This window comes from Chenopodium album, chromosome 2, assembly GCF_948465745.1.
Source record: "Chenopodium album chromosome 2, dcCheAlbu1.1, whole genome shotgun sequence".
In the NCBI taxonomy this organism is placed as follows: Eukaryota; Viridiplantae; Streptophyta; class Magnoliopsida; order Caryophyllales; family Amaranthaceae; genus Chenopodium; species Chenopodium album.
The window spans coordinates 4619154-4635754 of record NC_137835.1 but is presented as its reverse complement, the minus strand read 5'-3'; the positions used below and the strand labels follow the sequence as shown (position 1 = coordinate 4635754).

The 16601-nt window shown below is 33.4% G+C and overlaps 2 protein-coding genes and 8 non-coding genes across 10 annotated transcripts; all 10 read left to right on the top strand.

Moving 5' to 3' along the window:
• Positions 1-781: 781 nt before the first annotated feature.
• LOC145580311 (tobamovirus multiplication protein 2B-like) lies at positions 782-3550 on the top strand. Its single transcript, XM_081637743.1, has 5 exons — positions 782-970; positions 2372-2437; positions 2521-2585; positions 2713-2797; positions 3069-3550. The coding sequence occupies exons 1-5, from the start codon at positions 836-838 to the stop codon at positions 3108-3110; spliced, it is 393 nt and encodes a 130-aa protein (XP_081493869.1). The 5' UTR covers positions 782-835; the 3' UTR covers positions 3111-3550.
• A 4444-nt stretch (positions 3551-7994) lies between these two features.
• Positions 7995-12657, top strand: LOC145593732 (ribose-phosphate pyrophosphokinase 2, chloroplastic-like). The gene is made up of 8 exons (XM_081650068.1): positions 7995-8259; positions 9007-9180; positions 9357-9605; positions 9925-10068; positions 10169-10336; positions 10855-10924; positions 11435-11516; positions 12184-12657. Exons 1-8 carry the CDS (start codon positions 8134-8136, stop codon positions 12362-12364), a joined length of 1194 nt encoding a protein of 397 aa, XP_081506194.1. The 5' UTR covers positions 7995-8133; the 3' UTR covers positions 12365-12657.
• A 2195-nt stretch (positions 12658-14852) lies between these two features.
• LOC145608813 (small nucleolar RNA U61) lies at positions 14853-14944 on the top strand. The gene has a single exon (XR_014105900.1). It is a non-coding gene; the product is annotated as a small nucleolar RNA U61 (small nucleolar RNA).
• A 117-nt stretch (positions 14945-15061) lies between these two features.
• On the top strand, positions 15062-15154 carry LOC145608820 (small nucleolar RNA snoR14). The gene has a single exon (XR_014105903.1). It is a non-coding gene; the product is annotated as a small nucleolar RNA snoR14 (small nucleolar RNA).
• Positions 15155-15242: 88 nt separating this feature from the next.
• Positions 15243-15333, top strand: LOC145608750 (small nucleolar RNA Z101). The gene has a single exon (XR_014105882.1). It is a non-coding gene; the product is annotated as a small nucleolar RNA Z101 (small nucleolar RNA).
• Positions 15334-15444: 111 nt separating this feature from the next.
• On the top strand, positions 15445-15532 carry LOC145608764 (small nucleolar RNA Z101). The gene has a single exon (XR_014105884.1). It is a non-coding gene; the product is annotated as a small nucleolar RNA Z101 (small nucleolar RNA).
• A 216-nt stretch (positions 15533-15748) lies between these two features.
• LOC145607116 (small nucleolar RNA R30/Z108) lies at positions 15749-15846 on the top strand. Its single transcript, XR_014105505.1, has one exon. It is a non-coding gene; the product is annotated as a small nucleolar RNA R30/Z108 (small nucleolar RNA).
• Positions 15847-15915: 69 nt separating this feature from the next.
• On the top strand, positions 15916-16012 carry LOC145608717 (small nucleolar RNA snoR31/Z110/Z27). The gene has a single exon (XR_014105873.1). It is a non-coding gene; the product is annotated as a small nucleolar RNA snoR31/Z110/Z27 (small nucleolar RNA).
• A 206-nt stretch (positions 16013-16218) lies between these two features.
• On the top strand, positions 16219-16310 carry LOC145608677 (small nucleolar RNA Z223). Its single transcript, XR_014105863.1, has one exon. It is a non-coding gene; the product is annotated as a small nucleolar RNA Z223 (small nucleolar RNA).
• A 188-nt stretch (positions 16311-16498) lies between these two features.
• LOC145607175 (small nucleolar RNA R30/Z108) lies at positions 16499-16596 on the top strand. The gene has a single exon (XR_014105516.1). It is a non-coding gene; the product is annotated as a small nucleolar RNA R30/Z108 (small nucleolar RNA).
• Positions 16597-16601: the final 5 nt, after the last annotated feature.

Genomic DNA, 16601 nt, shown 5'->3' with positions numbered 1-16601 from the left:
CTACTGACAAACGTTGATCAATTAAATTGAGAGGCAATGTTCAATAAGGTAATTCTCCAATGGTCAACTCATAGTTATTTAAGTCTAAATCGAGAAATAAACTGCAACCTTGGGAGACAATTGATGAGAACTTAACAATCTAACTAGAACAACATCTTCATATATGTAGCTTTTCACAAGCTTCGGCGTCAATAGGAGCTCCCTTTTTTCTACAATTTTTGTGTCAACCAGCTCTAATCCTTGAAGTAGCAACAAACAAGACTTCACCATTATAATTTTGAGCCACAACATGTCAGACATTGTGCCACTCCTATCTACTAGCAACCTCCCGCACCCTCCCTCTCCCCACAGCTACTGCACATACATGCGGTCAAAGATAGCATGATTACACAAATTGTTGGCCAAATCACACCAAGGGCAACTTGCATTTTCTACCAAGGGAGTTGAGTTTCCAGAAGCGTTTTAGTGGGCATTATGTCAGTACACAATCTCCAAAAAAAAAGTCTTGCACCTTTGTAGAAGCTTCAATGTTCCATATATCAATCGCTTGGAAAGTGAGGGATATTCAGGTGATTAAAACTTTTCTCCCGATTTCAGAAGATCTTGTTATTGATTTTAATAACTCACTCTTATGTCTTTCTAAGCGCAAAAAAAAAATACTATATATTAAATGGATCAAATTGGGTTAATTTCGAGTCGAATTTTCTCTCAATAACTCGGGTTTGGATTCGGGTTGACATGTGAGAGAAAAAATAGTAGATACAATACAATAACAAAAAGTGAAAATTACTGTTGTGAGCTTCCATACTTTTTTTTTTTTTTGTTTGGAGTGAAAATGGCGACGACGGGAGGAAGGGGACGAACCAGTAGAGAAGGGACGGCGAAAGCAACAGTGGCTGATCAGATTTCACAGTCAATCCAATCCACCTCCAATCTTCTCCAACTTATGCAGAATTCTTCTCCTTCTCAGGCATTTCTCTCTCCTCGTTTCCACTTATCTTCTATCTTATATACTTCCTTTTTATTTTATTTTTCTGGAAATTCCAGTTAATTACATGAATCTGACAAATTCATGCTATCATTTATTGTTAGGAGGGTAATTTATCATGTATCATTTTTCCCCAAATTTGATTTTCTAGGGTTTCGGAGCTGGATTTTTTAATCTTTATTTTGACTGTTTTTAGGATTGATCATGTTATGTACATTGCTCTTGATTTTAGTTAAGTCTGTGGATTTGTTTCTAATAATTTGGAAGGCTGAGACCCAGGTGATCAAAATGATATTTTTTGCTCTTTGCTCTAATCCTAAGCAAAGTTATCAAAGTGATTATAATTTTTGAGTGTTAGGTGATATATAATGGTGCTTTAGTCTTGCTATTCTTCATGTATCAATTGATTATATGGATGAACCGATGAATGCACAGTGGTGATCGGGCATAAATCGGAATTAGATTATTGGGTCGAGAAATGTTACATAAGGATCCAATTTAGGCCAAGAAATTGATCACATGAGTAGGGTATTAATGAATTATGGAGTAAAATGAAACCTACTTTATTGCTCGGGAAAGTTGGTTTTGCAGTTTTGCTTGCTAGAAGCCTAAAGCCTAATTGGTATGTTCGTTCGTTTGTTTGTTATGCATACTGTATTGTGCATAGCTAATACCCTGACTGAATGTGTTATTCGTTTTGGTGATTGAACCTATTAGTTTAGCCTTTAGGGCACCAACAGACTTAACCATCACTGTATATAGGAGCACTTGCTGAATCGTGAGACAATGAAGAATAATACTGTAGTTCAATTACATTGATTCATTGGATTGTAGCACTTTGTGACCTTTGAATGGACGCAATGTGGAAGGATGATGTGGGATAGTATTTATGATTAAACGAGTAAGTTGAAGTAAGGATATAAGAAATCGAGTTGAATTAGTTTTTGGAGAAAGTATAGCTAGCCTGAAAATAGCATTAAAACATTTCAAAACCTAGGTAGAGAAAGGAAAAGAATGTTCTCCTAGTTTCTCAGGCAAAGGAAGCATTTACATACATTTTTTTGGGGTTTTATACTGGAAAAGTACCAAAGGTGGTGCACCTAGTTAAGTCATGTGGCATTTAATCATACTAGTGGAATTATGATAGAGAAAACCTTTACGTAATTTTTGTTTGGGTTCTATGCTTGGGAATAAATACTGAAGTTTGTACCTAGTTAAGTTTGACAGTTGATCATACCAATGGCAACTGATTCTGCGATGCACGACAGACAAGATAAGCTTACATTTGGGTTGTTTCTGAATGGGAGTTGAGAATTGTTTTTTCTGAAATGAACAATTCTAGCGTATAAGTTGGTTAATTGTGTTGATTTTGTTCATGTGTAGGCTCACCTGGCAAAGCTTCCCAAGAACCTTTTGGCAAAGACTGATACCATAAAAAATACAGGACAAGTATGTTGATTCATTTATAAGACTCATGTAAGCAGAAGTGCCTAGCTCAAATTTGATTCTTAGTCGCTTAAGAAATGGTGCAGGTGTTGCAGCAGCTTCCACTAGTGATTTCCTCACTTGATGCATATATGGAAAATGGTTTGCAGAGGTTTTGTATCTTATAATTTTGCCTCTTTTTTTTTTTTAATCAAGAATTGGACCATTTGTATCTATCAATTGATCATTGGGCATCCTTTCTTTGTGTTTCCCCATCTTGTTGGTTTACATGTGTGCAGCATTCCTCATTTAAATACTGTAACTCAGCTGCTCACAAATATGGAAAGCTCCCAACTCATGTCTTCCTCTCAACCCTCTGAACAGGTAAATCAAATCTTACCTCCATTCCCCCCTGCTACACACTTAAAATTGGTTTCTTAAGTTAATTATGCTTTTGTGATGAAGTTCACGGGGTCATTCTTTAGAATTTAATTGTATTATCTGGATGTTTGAACTTTGCTACTGGGTTCGGCTCAGATTTCCATACATGCCTGGATGTCCCTTTTCCAATGAGTTGGATTTGGCTTCTTACAGATTATTTATCACTTTATCAGCCTGTAAACTTCTGGAGTATTGATGGCTTTTCTCATTGCAGTCTCAAGAGGGGGCATCAAACCAATCGTCAGGGGAGCCTTAAACTGCCTGGCTAGAGTGGTAAGAGGAGTTAATCAGTGGAGGGGTATTCTGCAGAGACGAAAAAACCTCTTCAGCAAGGTTTTCCAGCCACTCCGAAGTGTCCTTTTAACATTGAAGTGGTACATGGTTCTAATTTTTCTATAGAGGTAGGGTGGTGTGAGAGTGAAGGGTAAAGATGAAGAAAATGAGAATTGGAGCCGTACATGTAGCCTGCATTTGTATACTGTAGAAAGGCATAGCATTTGTGTTAATCCAGCTTACTATTCAAAATTGTGTTGCATTTTACTGACTGGCAATCAATTTTGATCATCTCTAAAATGAATTAGAATTTTCTATATTCAAGAGGCTTAGTTTTTGTCCTGAAACAAGAGAGTTCTGGACAATATTATATTTGATTGGACTGCTAAATTTCCAAACCAAAGCTCAACGCGTTTCTTGTGATATCATATGTAGCTAATAAGCAGTCAATCAAGTAGGAGATTGTGTGAATGAAATGATCATTCTCTGTAGTAAGCAGCTCATTGTACTACATAGCCTATTGTGACACATCGAAGGGGCTAAAGCTCAATATAGAGGCCTAAACGGCTAAACTTATATTAAATCGCCAAGATGCAAAATAGGCGACAGTAATATGGAGTGCAACCAATACAAGGGTGGGAAACATTGTCCTTGAATCATGATAGTGCATTTTTCATTTTTCTTTGTTTGGTTTGTAAGACCACAGTTTTTATTTGGAATAATCGTTGGAAATCTTCGTATAGAAGGCCTCACAAATATGACTGTGTCAAAACCAGTCTACAAAACTCAAAGTGGCTAGCAATAATTGTCAATGTACGAGTTTGCAGTTCAACTGTTGACGAACTTAACAACGAAATAAACACAGCAAATGTCAAATGACAATTTGACATTCATGAGTCACGACACACAAAATCATTTCTTATGGTATGTTTCTTCCAAAACCTGTTTTAAACGGTTTTAGACTTTACTTAGTCTTTTGAGTAGCTTTCAAAATTCAATTTAGCTTAATGTTGATGTAAACTGTTCTATTTTTTATTTTATTTTTTATTTTTATTATTATTATTATTATTTTTATTATTTTTTGGGTTGATAAGTACTTGACCTTTTGTGCAACAATACTTAATCCTATCAAGAGAAATACTTACTTAAATTGAACAGTCGTAGCATTAAAATTGGATGGATGTAAGACCACTCTCATTCATGGGCAAATAAAAAAAATGACATTATCTCTCTACCCACTTTCTCACTCCTCTTTTTCACTTTTTTTCATGGGCATTTTTTTTCTAAAACTTCTCACACATTCATGGGCTAATAAAAAAACCCACACTACTCTATCTCCTATTTTTTCTCTCTCCTAAAATATTACTATCATTACATTATTTTTAATATGTGTAGCTTTTTTTTTTTTTTTTTTTTGCTGATTTGGTACCATGGCCCACACTACTGTAGCAATGAATTTTTGCCATTGCTATGGGCATTTGAGGATTTCCTCATGGGCATTTTTTCTAATGCTCATGAGTGGGAAGCCAAAATTTCATTTTTTTTCATTAAATTCTCCTATGGGCAAAAAAATGCCCATGAGTGAGAGTGCTCTAACTTTTAGTTTGCAATTTTGCATTCATAAAAAAGAACATTTTTTTTTGAAACTGATGGGCTTTGAGATGACTAGGTGCATTGTCATCAATTGCACAAAATTTCATGGTTTGGGGTAAGAATATACTGTATGATACGTGACAAATAAATTAACAAATTTAGCATTTTGGCTGATTAGGTCTTTAATCTTATCTTAAGTGGATAATGTTATAAACTCATAATGATCATGTTGGATCAAGATGAGCAAACAAAGATCAAGTACAATGAAGATATATGTACAATGCATCCATCAACGTTTAAGGTTGGAACAAGTTCAATCGAAGTTGTGTTATGACATACATATTTGATTAAACAATAACAATACTTAAAAAAAAAAGTAGAGAATGATCTATTAAATTGATCTGACAAATATATAAACCCGATTCGAATCGTTACATCATACGATCAAGCGTGATCAGCGGAGATTTACACATGTCAAATGATTTCATACCATTCCATTCAAGACCAAAATCCAATCATGGAATAAAAACCCATGAAGCTAAGAACTGTAGAAAGAAGTAATTTCATTTTATTAAGGGTTTGTTCTCTTTAGCTTAATTTCTGTTCAGATTATTTTAGTTCGGCTCCAATCAGTTCAGTTTAATTCAATTTAGTTCAGTTCCTAATTTGTTTCTCTCTCTAATCAGTTCATTTCGATAAATCACAAGAGATTTTAAAGAAGGATAGATTTGTTAAGAGAATATCACGAAGAAGATGACAATGCTTTCTCATTTCCATGTAATTGATGTAATCTTAAAGCACTTGGCAAACTACCAAGAAAATAGAAAAAAGAGTAGGATGACCCCACCTCACCACCGAATGATATTCGGGTTGCCACTAACAAGTCCAAGTCCAAGTCCAAGTGGGGAATTCATGGTTGGTCTACGTGTGTGTTTTGTGTTTTAGCTTAGAAATTCTCGTGTCTCTTTGAAAAGTGTACTTTCATGGTTTAAAACACACCTCTGTCGATCCAAAGATGTAGCACGAGTTATAGGCTTACACGAGTTAAAGACTAGGAATGCGTTTTCTTTTTTTAACAACGAAAAAGATGGATGCTTACGTTTTCATCTCATCTTCTAGATTGATGTTATGGTATGTTCATAATCAACAATGTATCTACTCCGTAGTACTTCAATTATTTGTTTTTTTGTAGCTAGAGAAAGGGATAACTATCCTAGTATCATCTAATTCATTAAAAGGTGTACGAGTTCATGATGTTTACTATTTTGTATGGAATAACGATGTTGAATTGTTGATGTCAATAACTTTAGTTGGAATTTGAATGTAACATGATGCTCAATCGCTTAATGCTAAATTTATAATTTGAAAAGTGAAGGGTGGATCTGATGTGAATCTATTACTATTTTATCGTGATAGCTTTTGGCCTTTTGATACAATATATTGAAAACTTGACATCTTGTTACAATGAGTTTTGATTCATTGCTAGCAAATATCATCTCAACTAAAAATTTAAGTTGATGCGTTAGTTTTACACTCTAAGCAGAATAAATTATAAAACTCTATCAATAATACATAGTAAATACCAATTGGTTGTTGGTGTAGTAATGAATGAGACTGTACTTGATACGGAAGATCGCATGTTTGATGTCCAACAATAATAATTGGGAGGGGACTGAAACCTAACCATCCAAAACTGTTTTCCAAATTCAAATTAGCCAAAGAGAGAACAGGGTGAAATCTAAAAAACATACAAATTAAAAGTACATGGTAGTAATTTTTGTAAAGAAATAAGAAACTTACATTTATATCACAACCATTAAAATAAAAGTATATATTTGATAATGATAGTAACAAGTCTTTGTTTATAAATTGCATGCATCATGCATTACAGACTTTACAGTAAGGTGTGCATCTTTTATGAATTAGATGATTCCTTTATTAATCGTAGTTGGACTTTTCATTCCTTACTATTACTATTACTATTCCATTTCCACGACCAATGTTTGAGAATATGTAAAAGTATTTTCAAGGTTTAAGTACTTTATTAAAGCCCTGTTCTCTTCACCTTAAAAAAATAATATTAAGTAAAAATAATTCAGTTCAGTTAAAATAAGTTAAGTTCAGTAAAAATAATTTAAGTTCAGTAAAAATAATTTAAGTTCAGTAAAAATTAAGTTCAGTTCAGTAAAAATAAGTTCAGTTCAGTAAAAATAATTTCAGTTCAGCAAAATTAAGGTGAATCAAACAAGGCCTAAGTCTATAAGCATTACCAAATTGTTTTATTTATTTATTTATTTTTGGGTGTAAATATCTAAATAAAGTCTTTTTTTGTGTGTAATGGATAGAAAATGTGGCTTAACTATATAGAGTTTTAAAGGGTAACTTAAGATTCCATAACCAAAAGATAATGTTGATATCTTTCCTTTTGTAATAAATTTCTATTACATCAAACCTCTAAAGTCTAAATTACTACTCGTAATAATAAAAATATTAATAGAATGGAGTATATTAAGAAGCACTGTTATTAGTGTTTATATTTTGATGATTTCTTAACTTTTTACGATTTTCAAGTGTAAATTTAATGCTTATATGTAGTCCTAAGGGGTATGTATAACATTTTCCTATTAAGAAATACATGAAAAACTTTTTTTTTTTTTTTTTTGAAACAAGCAGTAGATTTCATTAATTCAACTCAAACTCCGCCAAGGTTAAGACTCCTTGGGGGAACACGTCCATACAATGATACAAACATCAAAAAAATGATTTTTAGTTCCTTTTGCAAAAAAAAAAAAAAAAAAAAAAAAATAGTATTGGACCCTTTTTCTAAAAAATGATCTTTAACATCGGATGAGATAAAATATTCATAAATATTATCGTAAATTTTAGTAATGTTATTGCCTTGTCTAGATAGAAGTAACTCCATGAACAAATAATTTTTTTTCAAGATCTAAACCATACCTTACTCATATTAATTCCGTAGTATACCAGCCACCCCAACCTCATATGGCTTAGATCGTTTCAATAGATGAGTTACGACAATACAACTAAAACCGAAAAAAGTAAATCCGTAGTTAAGTGGTCAAATAAAATGTACGCCGTAGCGCAGTGCCCTGCTCACCCTTCCCCTGTCCACATACACAATAGTAGTAGTTGTCTCTCTCCTCTCCTACTAGGCAGGCAAAGAGGGGCCAAGTCCCAAAAAAGCAAGTTGCGCAAAGTTACGACATCACAAGAAATATATACACCCCGACTCTCCGCAGTAAGCCAAAGCTCAGCAATTGTAATTTGTAAGAGAGAGAGAGACTGCTACCGCCATTCAAATTCCTCTTCTTTCTCTCTCCTCTTTTTTTAATTTTCCCTCCGTGAATGTCAAAGGTCGCTTCACTCTAACCCTAATTCTTCGATTTTCATCAATGGCGTCAATGGCTCTTCGCTGTCTGTCATCTTCTTCTTCTTCGTCTTCTTCTACTTCCTTTTGCCCTACTTTTGCCCCTCCTCCTCGCTCGCCGCCTTGCCGCATCTCTCTTCCTTTTTCCGTTGTAAGTCTTTTTTTTATTATTATTTTTTTTTATTTAATTGTATTTTAATGTTTTTTTTTTTAATTTTATTTTATATTTTTAATTTTTTTTGGTTGCGATTTATTTGAATGTACTCCGTAACAATTATGAAATCCAGAACTGAACTGTGGTGGTGTTTCTGATTTATGATGATTTTTTCTTTGTTTTTAGGTGTCAGTTTGGTATAATGCATGGTTTTATTAATTATTTATTTTTTTTAATTTTAAGAATGTTATAATTCAACTTTATAATTTTCATGAAGTTTGTGCGACTAAATTGATGATTAATTTCATCACTTATAGAATGTGCAGTTATGGAAGTTGATTGGATTATGTTTTTGTAATATCCTTTAAAAAAAAAATTATCTGTCTTCAATTAATTCAACACCTGCTCTTGAATTTTAATTTTTACTGTTCTTATTTATTTCGGAGTTAATAGTGACAGATATACTGTAGTATTTTTAACTATTAGGAAAAAAAAAAATAAAAAAAATCACTTTTCATAATTTGTTATCTTTTTGAAACTAGATTTAATTTCTAAATATCGGTTATTTGAGATTGAATGGTGTGTAGTTTAGGCTCGAATCGAGTTTCTTAAAATTGTGTTCTAAGCTTAGTTATGAGGAAGCAGGACAGGCTGAATCAGTTAATTGAGTTTGAATTCATGATTTGCTTTTGTTGCTTTTGTAATATGTTGTAAATTTGTAACACTGCCTTGCATCTCTTGTAGAAATGTAATGGTTCAGAGCCGTTGGAGACGGTTAATGGACGACCATCTGTCCCAATTCTCGACGAGCAATCACTGCCAAAGTTCCTGCACTCGAGACGTTTAGAGAATTCTGTAAATAGGAGTAATACAAGGCTGAAACTGTTTTCAGGGTTGGCAAATCCTGCTCTGGCTAAGGTCGGTTCGTAGTTTATATCATTGTCCTTTTAATTTTCATGTGTTCAGCTGAAACAATGTTAGTTATGCTTATGGAGTTATGGTTGGTGTCTATAATCCCAATATTTGATTTGTCTTTTTTTTTTGTAATCAGTGTTTGTTGTCGGTTATTTCATTTTGATGCTTCTTGTGTTTAGGAAGTTGCTTGGTACATGGGTCTGGAGCTGGGAAAAGTGAAGATAAAACGCTTTGCAGATGGTGAGATTTATGTGCAGCTGGAAGAGAGTGTCAGAGGGTGTGATGTATTTATCATTCAACCCACAAGCCCTCCGGCAAATGAAAATCTAATGGAGCTTTTAGTTATGATAGATGCTTGTCGTAGAGCATCAGCTAAAAATATTACTGCAGTGATTCCATATTTTGGATATGCTAGAGCAGATAGGAAGGCAAGTAATTCTTGATATTCCCTTGGTTATTTCGTCTTTTGGTATTCGTGGTACTTTTATTGAAATTCAAAACCAAATTGAAGAGATCTTTGTGATTTGAGTTGATTATTGATGTGATTATGGTTCAATTGATTGGCTTTGCAGGTTGAAATTACCAGTGTCAAGTTTTTTTTTTTATCTACTTGACTTACTATGTGTCATTATGTCTATATCACATCTTTTGAGGTTCTTACCTCATAGTTTATGATGTCTCCAGTTGGGTACTTCATATGATTGAAGTGTAGAAACCATATTGTCTGAATCTACCTGTTTATTTCAGACTCAGGGCCGTGAATCCATTGCTGCCAAACTAGTTGCAAATCTCATTACAAAGGCAGGTGCTGACAGGGTGCTGGCATGTGATCTCCATTCTGGGCAATCAATGGGATACTTTGATATTCCTGTAGATCATGTATACTGTCAGGTAACAATTTGATGGTGTTGAATACATGCACTGATGAATGTTGTTGACATCTAGAGATGATCATTTGCAACTTCTAATGCTTTCATTAATATGCATGCAGCCCGTGATACTTGATTATCTAGCAAGCAAGGGTATAGCTTCAAGTGACTTGGTTGTAGTTTCCCCTGATGTTGGAGGAGTTGCAAGGGCCCGTGCTTTTGCCAAAAAGCTGTCTGATGCACCTTTAGCCATTGTGGATAAAAGACGGCATGCTCACAATGTAGCTGAGGTGATTTTCCTTAAAATAGTTTTGTTAGGAATTTGCATAATCCAGCATATCAGTTAAGTATTTTATTTTTTAAAAAAAAAACTTATATCTTTGTCTTTGTATTACTAGTATTGTTTTTTGGAAGTTGGAGGTCCTTTGGCTGAAAGTCATAGAGTAGTGAGTTATCCTTTTGTTATTGTCAAGTGCTTAATATTCTTGCTGTTAAGGGCAAACACTGTTATTCCAAGGCTTTAGATGATTGAATCATCTTCAATATAAGAATATGTGCCTCCTTCATGGACTTAATTCCAATACATGTATTAAAAAATGAAGTCATACTTGGTTCATCCTTACGCATATCACAATCTGCATATATGTTGACTGCTTGTTGTTATAATTTTTTTTGTGTCTTTTCATAATATTTATCTTGTCCCCTGCTCTTGTGGCTCTCTAAACACCAAAAAATAACATTTATCTTGTTTGGTATTCATTAAGGTAAAGTAACTTACGGCGCTTTAACCTGAATTTTTGTGGCGCAGGTGATGAATCTTATTGGTGATGTGAAAGGAAAAGTCGCTGTTATGTTGGATGACATGATAGACACTGCTGGTAAGTTGTTCTGTAAAAGGATATATTTAGCTATCTACATGGTTTTATTCGTGGCTGGAAGTAGTATACATGATAACTTTCAGCTTTTACCGTTGTGACAAGTTTTCTTTTGCTGAGTAATAAGTTAAAGTCTTGCAAATCTCGACTTATTTTTTCTTGGAGCTCAAAAGAGCGCTTAAAGGAATTCAATGCTCATTTATTGCTTAGATGTTTTTATCTGGAGGGCTTTATTTCCATGTCCGTTTATCATATTATCCACCTAATGTAATACGGATTAGTAATCTATGTCTATACTAGCCTGTTTCATTAGTAAATGTCTGCACCATTTGCCCTGCCCATGCCATGGGGTCAGGGGATCTGTATGAGCAATTGAACAATGCTATACAGCGGGTTAGTCTTTTGATTTTGGGTGTTTTAGTGTGCTAAATAATTTTGGCATTTCTTAACATTTGGTTGTGAAAGTATTGTGTATGTAAATAATATGAGAACTAATGAAAAATTTGACTGTAGGTACTATTACAAAAGGTGCAGAATTGCTGCATGAAGAGGGGGCTAGAGAAGTCTATGCATGTTGCACTCATGCTGTTTTTAGGTAAGATTTTTTTTTTATTTTCAATTTAAGTTTCTGTTTTGTGAAGAGGTTTTAAAGTGTGAGTTGTAAAACATCCTCACCACTATTGGCTAGTCTCCGAAAAGGCCTGTTACATTAAGAAAGTTGGCTGCATACGATAACTCCTTTACCTTGCCCAAAGTTGTAGCCTTTTTGGGGATGCAAGTTTTAACATTGATGTGTTGTTATTCTGTGAAGAGGTTCACTGAATTGCCTTTTCTCTTATGAGCTTGTTCTTTAATTCTGTGACTGTTGGTTAGTAATTATACTATGACTTATAATCAAGTACTAGATGACGTATGCAAACTCTGTAAATTAGCACCTTTTATTACTCATGACTCGCTAGAGTTGTTTGGCTCCTCCATGGTTATTTTCCATTGCATCTCCTTCGTTGTTCTCTTGACAGGACTATTAGATCTTTTGGCTCCTCCATTTTCAAGGCTTTATATTCATCAGAAAACTTGTGCCAAGAGCACTTCTAAATGTGTTTGTTCCGGTACTTGGCATTTGAGTTGAAAAATGATTACGTTCAATGCTTTGAGAAATACTCGTGGTCTTACAAGTTTGGCCTATCATATAGTAAATTACACGATATATGAATCGCCACTTAACCAGTTGCTAATCTTATTTATTGATGTTTGTTTTGCAGTCCACCAGCAATTGAGAGATTGTCCAGTGGTTGTTTCCAGGAAGTGATCATTACAAACACAGTTCCAGTGGCAGAACATAACTTCTTCCAACAGCTGACTGTTCTTTCGACAGCAAACCTTTTGGGGGAAACAATTTGGAGGGTTCATGACGACTGCTCCGTTAGTAGTATATTTCAGTGAAATTAGTCAGTCCACCAACATAGTAGCGTATCCTATAGAGCCAAATCTTTTGCAGGTGCCTTCTGTTTCTTTGGTGTCCTCGTTAGTTTCTTGCCTTCATAAACATACAGGGTTAATGTAAGCTAGTTATTATCCGATGTAGTACAAAGAGTAGCATAAATATTGTCGGATCAAGTTCCCCTTGGGTGGTAACAGGCATTCCTAATTATTTAGGATTGCATTTGTATATTTTAGTGTCGCTTACAGTTAAATTCTAGATTTGAGTTCAAGCCGAAGGTTTATTTTTGGTTGCATTTTGAATAATTTGTGACGCTGAAATCAATTTTATCTATTTTCGAAAATAGAGCTAAATAAAACTTGCTTGATAATTACTCGGCAGCAAAAGATTTCTAATGTGTGTCTACAATATTCAATGTTGATTACGTATGGCCTATATTTGGCCCAATGACAAGCTAAGGGCCTGTTCTCTTCAGCTTAATTTCAGTTCAGTTTCTAATTTTCTTCTCTTATAAAATCTTCATTTTGGGGTTTTTTTTTTTTTTTTTTTTTTTTTTTCTTCAGTTCAGCTCCAATTAGATCTGTTACATTCAGAACAAGCCCTAACTAAGCTGAAATTAATCAAGCTATCCATCAGCCCAAAAATATGACCTGATATAAATGATTCAGTTGCTACAAATGTTTTTACTTTGAAGTTGAATGTGGATATCAATTACCTTTTGTTTGGAAACTTTTGACACCAATGCACCATTGTAAATTTGTAAGTTAGATACTGCTGAATGCTGATATACCATTGCCTTACAGTTCATATTACGGAGTCTTAGGATTTTTCCTAGATATTGTTAAGTGGTCACAATTAACAAAATCACAACTTACAAGAAGAGCAAGAACATATTTTCTAAACCTGACATAAAGTGTTCTTATATGAATAGTACAAGTTATAATATGGTGTGAAGTGCTATATAATTTTATAGTCTTATTTGATCAAAAAATTGATATCCTAACTTGACTGAACTTTGATCGTAGATGGAGTACTAAGGGCATGTTCTCATTGACTGAGCTGAGTTGAACTGAACTGAAATGAAATGAATATTTTATAAGAGAAGGAAATTAGGAGCGGAACTGAGCTGAGCTGAACTGAACTGAACTGAATATTTTATAAGAGAAGGAAATTAGGAGCTGAACTGAACTGAGCTGAACTGAACTGAATATTTTATAAGAGAAGGAAATTAGGAGCTGAACTGAACTGAGTTGAACTGAACTGAATATTTTATAAGAGAAGGAAATTAGGAGCTGAGCTGAGCTGAACTGAACTGAACTGAAATGAATATTTTATAAGAGAAGAAAATTAGGAGCTGAACTAAACTGAAATGAAATGAATATTTTATAAGAGAAGGAAATTAGGAGCTGAACTGAACTGAACTAAACTGAATTTCAACGTAAGAGAACAGGCCCTAAAAAAAAAATTAATAACAACTTAACAAGTGATAGCTTGTTAGAACTGTACAAGTATATACATTAAAATATCAAATATTCATATAGTTTTTTTTTACGAAATGTAAGTACTAAGGGCGTGTTCTATTTAGCTTATTTTCAGTTCCTAATTTCCTTCTCTAATAAACCGTTCATTTCAGCTCTATTTAGTTCAGCCCTAATCAATTCAGTTAAGTTGTTTTCAGTAAATCGAAACAGTATCTAAGTGAATTAATTAAAATTTTGGTAATTCAATGTAGCCCTAATGACCAATTTTCAAAACAACTACCATTATTTATTTATTTGAAAAAACTATCACAAAAACTTTGAGTAGCAATATCACATTTTATTTTTTCGGTGGTCTACATCAATTACCCCAAATTTTCCAATTTTGCAAAACCCTAAATTCAATTTTTTTGCTTATGAACCCTAATTTTAATATTCAATTGAGAAATTAAAACAACTACAATGTGAAATTAAAGATAATTTGCATAAAACTATGTTCGGCTACCGACTTCCCTTAGTGTTTGTACCGGAGTTGATTGAAATCTTATAATTAAGCCCACCAAACCAGATATTCTTGCCAGAAAAATTAAATGTAGTAGTACTACTCAAAGTTTTTGTGTTTTTGCGGTAATTTTTTCAAAAAAAATAAATTAATTAAATAGTAGCTATACTTTAAAGTGAACATTTAAATAGTAATTGTTGACAAAATAGCTTAAATTGTTATAAGTGTAAGGTGGTACCAAAGATTGAAATCTAATCTCTGGGCCAACATTCAAGGGTCAACAATACAGGCCGGACCCAAAACCCAACTTAAACCTCAAATTAGGGTTTCTGCTTCACTAGTTCACTCTATTTAGGGTTTATAAATAAATCGTCTTCCTCAATTACAATCAATCAATCAGCTGAATCTCCACTTCTGAAACTCAAATTTCTCTCTTTAACAACATGGTTTGTATCTTTAATTTTCTGAATCTTTTATCTCTTTAATTTCTGTTTATTGTTTAAAATATCGCAGCAATGAGGAAAAAACTTCGTGTCCAGAGTTGGTCTTCTACTGAATTCCTTCTATGACGGTAAACACAACCTCTAAGAAGTTCTGAGCTCAATTTCATCGATTTAACTTCCTGTTTTTCCTTCCAATTTCATTTTAAATCTTTTACTCGTAATTTATTTGTCAAAATCTAGGGTTTCGTATTTCCCAATTTAATTGGGGAAAAATAGACGAGATGAAGAATTATATTCATAGTCTGTCAATCCCCTGATCCCAGTTTTCTGGGTTTGATGACACAATGAATCCCGACAGGTTCTGATCGTCTTTCAATTTCTTTAAATTTCAATTTTTTCTTTTCTCTTCAATTTAATCGTCGCTTTTAAAATGTCGTAAGTTTAAGTATTGAATTTTTGGGGGTATATGATGAATCCCATTTATCAAATGGGTATTTTGCGTCTGATTTTCTGTGATGCTTTTTCACCTTGGAGAACTGATCCCCTTTTCTTAAATTATCTTTTCATTTTTAAGTAAAAATCTTATCTTTTTGATATATAAAAAGTAAATTTTTATTTTTTGATGGGTGAATGAATTTGATTGATGTTTAATTGAGTAAACTGGGCAATTGATGAATCTATATCGTTCAAATGGGTAATTTGCGTCTGAATTTTATTGATGCTAACCTTGAAATACTGATGCCTATAAATTTTAATTTGATAAAAAAAATTCATTTTTTTTACCTAGGAATCGAGATGTATCTTTATGGGTCAATGATGTCTTTTTAGTACTGAAAATCCTGAAATTTTTTAATGTTGATAAATTTCAAAATGCTGAGATCCCATCAAATTATCTCATTTTTTTTTTGTATTTTTTGAAGTAATGTTTTTGAAAAATAATTTTAGGGTTGATTAAATTTAATGAAAGATTGCAATGAGGATACCAAGCTCCCTCTTCTGAGTTAAAGCTGAGGACAATTGCTGGCAGAATCGAACCAATAATATCAGCCACTACTGAGCAATCTAAACATACTATTGAAATCTTGATTTTTTTAAAAAAAAAGTTTTTATCTTATAATGTTGGTAAGTGAAGCATCATGTGATGAGATTGGAAAATTATCTTAGGACACCTTCCAACACAGCCTAAATTGGCTGTGAATGAGAAAGAAAATCCTTTCTGATGATGTTCTTCACGTTTTAGTTTTTTCATTCACAATGTGAGTAGTTGTAGTTGTTTATTGTATCTGGATAGTGTTTGTAAGTAGATGTTGGTATGGTTACTTGGCATTTTGTTGCATTTTGTTATCATGTTTGAAACCCGGGTGATAAAATGGAAACGAGGACATTGCTATTGAGGCAATTTCAAATGCATTTAAAACTTTAAATTCAAATGAATTTGGCAATGAGGATGAATTAGCACAGCTTAATGCCAGTTCTGCTTCAGATAATTCTTGATTGAAAAGCTGTTTCATTTCCTGAGCCAACTTTAAATTCAAATATGGGATTTTGATTTCTTGTAGCCTTTGTGTATTTGTGTTGTTCTTTGATCATATTTACAGAATAACAGAGATTACAAGTTGTGTATTTGTGTTGTTCTTTGATCATATTTTACAGAATAACAGAGATTACAAGTTGTGTATTTGTGTTGTTCTTTGATCATATTTACAGAATAATAGAGATTACAATGAGGATAACAAGCTCCCTCTTCTGAGTTAAAGTTGAGGACAATTGCTGGCAGAATCGAACCAATAATACTAGCCACTACTGAGCAATCTCT